The sequence below is a fragment of the Dreissena polymorpha genome, chromosome 11 (assembly GCF_020536995.1).
Source record: "Dreissena polymorpha isolate Duluth1 chromosome 11, UMN_Dpol_1.0, whole genome shotgun sequence".
Taxonomy (NCBI): domain Eukaryota; kingdom Metazoa; phylum Mollusca; class Bivalvia; order Myida; family Dreissenidae; genus Dreissena; species Dreissena polymorpha.
In genome coordinates, this window is record NC_068365.1 from 79,347,414 (window position 1) to 79,355,395 (window position 7,982).

General features: G+C 36.4%; 1 protein-coding gene across 2 annotated transcripts in view; it reads left to right on the forward strand.

Moving 5' to 3' along the window:
• Positions 1-2,434: 2,434 nt before the first annotated feature.
• LOC127850805 (uncharacterized) overlaps positions 2,435-7,982 on the forward strand; it is a 6,647-nt gene continuing 1,099 nt past the window's right edge. Inside the window, exons 1-6 of one of the 2 annotated variants that reach the window (XM_052384127.1) lie at positions 2,435-2,529; positions 3,019-3,052; positions 5,143-5,335; positions 5,789-5,975; positions 6,964-7,127; positions 7,737-7,868. In XM_052384127.1, coding sequence (XP_052240087.1) covers positions 5,955-5,975; positions 6,964-7,127; positions 7,737-7,868 — 317 coding nt within the window. In that variant the 5' untranslated portion in view covers positions 2,435-2,529; positions 3,019-3,052; positions 5,143-5,335; positions 5,789-5,954. Of the gene's footprint in view, positions 2,580-3,018; positions 3,053-5,142; positions 5,336-5,788; positions 5,976-6,963; positions 7,128-7,736; positions 7,869-7,982 lie in introns of both variants that reach the window. The other variant, XM_052384126.1, reaches the window with a different exon arrangement.

Consider the following 7,982-nt stretch of genomic DNA (forward strand, 5'->3'; position numbering starts at 1 on the left):
CCCACTTTAAACCGCCGGTATGTGGTTAACCGACGGTTTATCTGTTTATACGATCGGGTGCTGAATAGCTTAATGTTAATAAACAAACCGTATACTAGCATATGGAACTGTATTGAAACAAAAACCACGTGAATTCCCTTTTCGCGCAGCAAGTGACGCAGATGTTTTTTTACCTTCGGGGACAAAACCATTATGTCAGGCTAAGCAGAAAGAAACAACAAACACCTTAGCACATTTAACAATACACAGTAATCATCATTGGCACCCTTCAAATAATACTAACGTTTAAAATATTATAAGGCACACATAAATGACACATCGTAATATTCACATCTGTTAAGTTTTGTTGTTGAATAAGTTTTATATGCCGTGCAATATGATATCAATCTTAAATTGTAATATCTAACTCTAAATGAGTATAAATTAAATTGTTTCAAGTATATTGCATTAAATGAAACGCCTGCATATATTCGTCAACTGCCGTTTGCTTTTTTTGCTACTGACGTTTGCCATTCTTATTAGTTCTACTGACGTTTGTCATGTTTGTTCTTACTTTTAAAACGTATATTTATTATTTTGTACCAAGGTTCGTTTGATAGTCCATAGAAATATGTAATACATGTATGTCCGGAAACGTATAGACTGTTCGATAGTTTATTTTTGTGAACACCGACTCTTTGCATGTTTTACTACTGACGTGTGCTTCTACAATGGACATTTGTGTCGAAGAATTATCGAAAACGAAGTTAACACACACAACGCGTGGTATACCGATCGTAAGCTCTATGCATGCGCTATTGTCTGCACAAGGTCGTATGAAAGCCAGAGGGCGATCAGCAAATAAAATGAAAAAAAACTACCTGGCGCGACTGTTTCCTTCATAAAACGCATACTGGTGTTTACTTTTTCGGTCACGGGACAGTTTTTGATATTTTTCGTTGAAACATGTCTGCCCCTGCGTGCATAAATAGAGTAATAGTTTGTTTCCTTTAGTAATGTATATCAGAAAGCCCTTTTCAATGTCTTCTTGAAAGTTGATGACGCTCATCGCATTAATAAACGAAATATAAATGTCACATTCGGCAGTAAAAACAAAGCCATTAATCAACGTTTTTAAATAAAAATAAATGTAAATTAACTTATAAATTGAATTAATTTGTTCATGCTTATTTACATAGATCCTTCGTGGATGCTTTACGAGTGATATGGAGGCTTGTGTTGAACCTGTCCTCGGACTATGTCGATGTGTCCATTTCAACATGATTCGTGCAAAAACTATTAATGTATCTAGCAAATAAGTTATTTACTCATAAACATTAAACTGATTACATTTCTTAAATCTTTTGTGACGTTTTAGCGGACAGTGTATCTGAAGCTTCTGACCAGAGTGCGGGATTGCGCAGGCTGGTCAGGAGCTTCATTGGCCACATATGGTATGGGACCCGTGTTCACAATTACGCGGCTCATATTTAATTTAGCTTCTATCTGAGTCACGTTAGTGTCGATGTCAATCATCACAAAACAGATGGAACGCGGTGGATTTGTAACATACGACCAGAACATTAATGACTGAAGTACACGACACTTCGTCATATTACACACTGTTCAATGACACTACAGATTCGTCATTTTGAACGCCAAGTAAAAATTGGTCATAAACACAAATACAATACATATACCATAAAACACTATGTGTAAATCTTTAGACTCTTAACAAAAGAACGTTGGATGATTGAACTAATTGAAACATGCTCACTATTTATTCTGTTCTTATCCAGGACAAAATCGCTTCCATCTAATTATACATTGTTTATTGACACAAAGTCTGTATAAGAATATTTAATCAAGCCAGACTTCACTTGTATATATTCAAAGTTTGTTAGGTAACATACGTGCATGACAACAAACAATAACAGACGATATAAACGTTAACATTCAAAGCCCCGATCTATTACGATGGGGCTCAATGCATGTGCGTAAAGTTTTGTTTCAAATAACCCTTTGCAGTTCGCACAGGCCAATCAGGGACGGCACTTTTCGACTTAGCTGAGTTTTCGCGAAGGAACGACTTCATTTAAACGAAAAATACCATCCCAGCGAAAAGTAATTTCCTGATTAGTCTGCATAAAGACCCTTTTTTCCCAGAGCGCGGCTCAGAATGTAGACAACATGGTATTATAAATCAACATGGATTACTATTCGATGTAATTCTTGAATTTAAAAAATATTCATTGCGCACGATTTATGAAATCAATATGATAGATTGGGTCTTATGATAATAATAAGACATGATATTTTTGAAAGTAGAAAATACAACGTCACCTGAAGTCACATTTCAATCTTCTATTGGTCCAATATCATTATATGCATATATTAAGGTTGATAGATATATTGATGACGTCTACGCTATTTTTTAAAGACGTTATTACCGTGACGTCATCAAGCGACGTAATTGACGTTGTTGACTTAACAACAAGATAGTGTTACTGAAACGACCTTCTGCAGCTTTTCATTATAGCGCATATTTTTGTAAGAAAATGTCGTTTCTCGATAGGTTATTGACAACGATTACAAACAAGGTAAAAGTGTATCTGAATATTTCTCTAAATATGATAGCAATGACTTAATTAAATCCATACTTTTAACGCATTTGCAGGAATTGTAGTTATTTTTCTAAAACTCTATTCTCTGTTAATCATATTAATGATATTAACTAAAATAAAAAGTAACGCTGTGTGATAACTGACAAGTTGCTATATACCAAAATGACAGTCGATCACTGCTAAAAAATTCTGATTTCCAATTTCTTGCTGAAAGACACTTTTAATTTACTTAATTTGGCAATGGCTATTTGCTTATATTTTGTAATTAGCAATTAGCGACTGGCATGGCTAACATGCCTTACACATTTTTGTGTAGCTTTCTAAAGGTCAGAATTTAGTTGCGACACAAGTTATCGCCCGATTAATTTTAGCGTCGCTTGTCTTTTTTAACAAAACTCATTTATTATTTTTGTAGCTTTCTGTTGGAAAGGGAGGTGTGAAAGATTTAGGTAAGTTCGTCTATGATTGAAATTTATTCGGGAAATCTTTTTGATTAGACGTTGGTGAACATAAAACAAACTGAAAAGAAACAAGAAGGACGCATTAATATACATCAACTTCATTTTTATTTGAAATACATATTTATTAAATATGTGTGATGGTCAAAGGTTATAATTATGATGTCTAAATCGTTGCAAAATCCAATAGTTTTCATGTTTGTGTTGGATAGTTGAAGATGTGAGTATGTGTATATAAAGTATATGCTTTTGTTGTAAATGTAACCATGTTTAGATTTTGATTTTATGCTTAAAAAGTTCTTATTTGTATTGTCAAGTATATGTTAACAATACTAGATATTTACTTGAGCCGTTTTTAGAATTATATTTATATTAGAAAATGTGATTTGTCTGTAGCAAAAAACAAAACAAAATATGTTTGTATTATAAATGTTCATAATTGCCATATTTCCATAATGTTGATGCTTTTAAATTCTGACAGTTGTGTTGCATAATTTTCAGCATGAGATATATTTGAAACGATGTTAAACTATTTGGTCGTTGTGTTATGACGCTCCGTTAGAGAAACTTGTTATTTCTCACAATCGAAAGATGGATTACTTTCTCGATATTGCATTGTAATTCTGTGCCCTAGGATCGTGTTTTAACTCGTTACGTATGGTTTCCGTTCGCCTCATAAATATTTTCGCCATACATACATAAACCGATCTCCGTGGCCTAGTGGATAAGGCGTCCGCCTTAGGATCGGGAGGTCAAAGGTTCGAGCCCCATGGGAACGTTTGTCGAAGGATTGATGTTTGTCATGGGACTTGTTCCGATGTGGCCGGCTCGTGAGCCGCGAGCGTAAAACATGAATGGCTACCGACTTCTATCCGCCTGGCGCCTGGCATACTGATAGGAGTTGGGAGGTACATGGTATACACGCAAAAGGTGTCTCATAAGCCAAAATTGAATGGCCCTTTCAATAGGGGTGACACTATAATAAAAACAAGACCATATTAAGTGAATTAAATGCAATTCTTTCAAACATGAAATATCCCAGTTAAATAAACTTCAATTACTTTCATTAAATATGATGCCCATAACAAATGCAATTATTTGTCGGCGGTTGCTTTATTGTTTGATATTTGAAAATCGAGACACTTATGCCTCTATTAATGCCCATGTAATAACAGATTCGCGCACAACTGTCAAACACTAACTTACTATGCGATAATGTCAGATGAAATAATGACCTGTCTAGATATAATATTGTATTAACAATAAACCGTTTTATTTTAGAAAAAACTCATAGTGATTAAGCATGATTATAAAAATGAGTGCTTAAAATAATCTACCCATATGACCTGTCTGCGCGCAAGCGCAAGAAGTCGTGAACGCAAAATGATTTTTCGCGATCACGTAATCTCTACCTTTGCTCGACAGTAATCTTTAAAATACGATTCGAGATCGCGAAATAACAATGCATTGTTGTGATAAAGGGCAATCTTTTATCTTCTATCGGTTTGTAAAACTTGTGAACGAGCTGTAAATGCGTGATCGCTATATTAATTTCGAGATCACGCATCTTTATATCGCAGCATTATTTCGCGATTCGCTCTGTCGTAATGTTTTCTTGCGATTGTTATAAACAACTATTGAATCTGCGAAGCAACGACAGACACTTACGGAACACCGTACTCTGTCGTACTTGTCAGTAATACATTTTTTTTTATCATTTAACTTACTACAGAAAAATTGAAACGACAAAGGTCAAAATGCTTTCATATGCATACACTTCCATGACTCAGCTTTGCCTAAATAATGGAATGATTTAGCGTTTAATTACAAAAGCCTTTATTGCAACCTAGAATCTAAATCTATAATAAATCAAAGCGTTTAATATAAATCATATAATGCTGACTATGAGTGTTATGAAGAATAATTATCTGAAAAATATCATATATGAAAAACTGGTTATGCATTGTTTAATTAAAAAGACATGACAAGCAATAAAGACGGGTGACAATAACTGGTTATCCCCATATGTTCAACAATGTCCTTTTAAATCCATATGGCACTTTCACTCTCTTAATTTCAAGGTTTCCTAACGCAAATATTCGCCGATGTCCGTCAGTCCGGCTTACCCGGACACTCGGGATCCCAGTGTACAACTCTAGCACTCACCGCAATCCTGCACTGGGAGCTGGAGCGATCAAAGGGGAAGTGCCCTCCTAGCCCCAAAATGGTTAATGACATCATGAGGACCGGAAATCGCCTGCATTCTTACTTACGGTACGTGTTTTCATATCGTCATCTTCTATTGCAAGTTCCTTTTTCAATAAGACCTATTATACTGATTTATATTACGACATCTAATTATTGATTCATATTGTATAGTTTAAAATAATAGCAAAATAATAATTAGGAATACCAAATAAAAATATATTCAAAATAAGAATAATTCTTATCTGCACATGGAATTATTTAACAATAGTCGATAGTTAACACAGCGTTAAGTCGAGTTAGATCGATGAAGTCACATACTTAATTCTTACTTTTTAATGCGAACCCGAAATAAGCACATAATAAACAATATATTCACATTTAATTTTTTGCGCTGGTAAAAAATGAACATTTAAACAATGCGTTGCGGTAAAGCATTAGAGCGACAAGAATACACGTAAATACATAATAATTTGATACCTTGTTTAAAATTGACTATAAAATACAAGTTTATTCTTTTAGAGACGAGTACAAATTGAGCGACGTAACTGACGATCGGATCGCAATGGACGACTTTCGTGTTGACGAATTTTATCGTCTTTTCAACGTATTTGGCCGTTCGCACATTTATGTCACAGCTCGGAGAAAAGTCGTACGTTCTGTACAACGAGGATGAACGGTTTTGGAGATGGGTCTTAAGTCATTTAAGGTATCATTAATATTCTGAGTTCGGTTCTTTAAGTCAGTTCAACAGTCATTCGGACAGTTGGTCGTACATTCCTGGCTTCCTTGCCCGCTTCTATAATTATTCCTTGCTCAATACCTCCCTCCCTTCCTCCCTTCCTTTCTCCCGCCCGCTATAACAACACTCACTCACCCACTCACTCACTCACTCACTCACTCCTCACCTCACTCACGCACTCACTCACAGCACGCACTCACATCACGCACGACGCACCACTCACCAGCACCCCTACGCACCACTCACGTCACGCTACTCACGTCACACGCACTACACGCACCACGCATTCGCACGCACTCACCTTCACGCACGCACGCACTCACTGCACGCACGCCTCGCTCACCACTCACGTCACGCACTGCACCCTCACACGCACTCACGCACGCACACGCACTCACTCACTCACCTCACTCTCACTTCACTCACTCACTCACTCACTCACTCACCTCACTCACTCACTCCCTCACTCACTCACTCACTCACTCACTCACTCCCACGATCCACTCACCACTCACTCACTCCACTCACTCACTCACTCCCACTCACTCCACTCACTCACTCACTCACTCACTCACTCACTCACTCACTCACCTCACTCAATCACTCACTCACTCACTCATCACTCACACTCTCACTCATCACTCACTCACTCACTCACTCACTCAGCTCGACGTCACCTCACTCACTCACTCACTCAATCACTCACCTCACTCACTCACTTTCAATCAATTAATCAATCAATTAATCTATCTATCGATTGATTGATTGGCGGGTGTATCTATTTAGCAAGCCAGTAAATCAGTCAGTTATTCAACAAGTTATTAATTTATTCGTTTAATGAAATAATAATTGATATATTCAGTTTTTAGTATATTAGATTATTCATTCATTTCCTTTTATATACTATTCAAATACCGTTGATGTAATAAATCCGTTCATGTATTTTCGTTCACAGACGCTCCTCGTCGACGCCGTTCCCGAGAGCGCATTTCTTGTCACATGTGGCGTTCTGTCTCACGCAATCTTCAAAAACAACCAAACGTACGAGCTGTTTGACTCGCATGGCTACATAACAAAGTACAATGGTCGGAAGATCAAACGAAAGGGCTCAATTTTCAGGTGTGTACATGCTCTTTCCGTTTTATTTGTTAAATTATGCATTATGTTCATTTTAGTTTGAATTGTATTGATGTTTTATTTGCATCTGAGCATTTTTGGATACAGAAGTTGTGTTATAAATAAATTATCTAAAGTAATTTGAAAATAACAATGGAGCATTTGCATCTTGTCTATTTTTATTTAAAAAAAATCTGCACCGAAATAAAGTCGTATACTTGTATGTCAGGTTTTCGCAATGAATGCGATACAGTAAACAGAACCAACATCATTCTTTAAACAAGCCTACTGAATGCTATTTTTTATCCAACATTATCCGACTATAGGTTAACGTTCTACAGTAAGAATGGGGGTTTGCTTTGGTGCACTTGCTGGACAACCATGCCATTTATTGTGGACGTGTTTTCAGATGAAAAATGCACTGTTATCCGTGTACAATTGATAAACTAGTTGCCGTGTTATAACATCAGCCGCTGGCATCTCGCAATGACTCTAGCCAATCATGCTTTCACAGCTTCTATTAATGGCAAATCACACATTTCATAACCTTTTAAGGTACATATACTTCGCCAATGAATATGTAACAAGCATCTATTCATATTTTCTTTTTAGTTTCTCGTCTGTTGATGAACTCAACCAGTTTGTTCTCGCCGTACACGGCGAGGGAGCCTACGTCCAGGTGGCGCAGGTGACAGTGAAACTACCAGAAGCAAAGAGGCTATCCAAGGTGTTCCACGAGCATGGGTAAAACGGAGTTCTTTTGCTGTATTTCTTTTATTGAGAGTATTTACAGTCTTATGTATAAAAAATTTATATTGATTCATAACAAATGTTTTATTCGGGTATTTTCAAGATTTT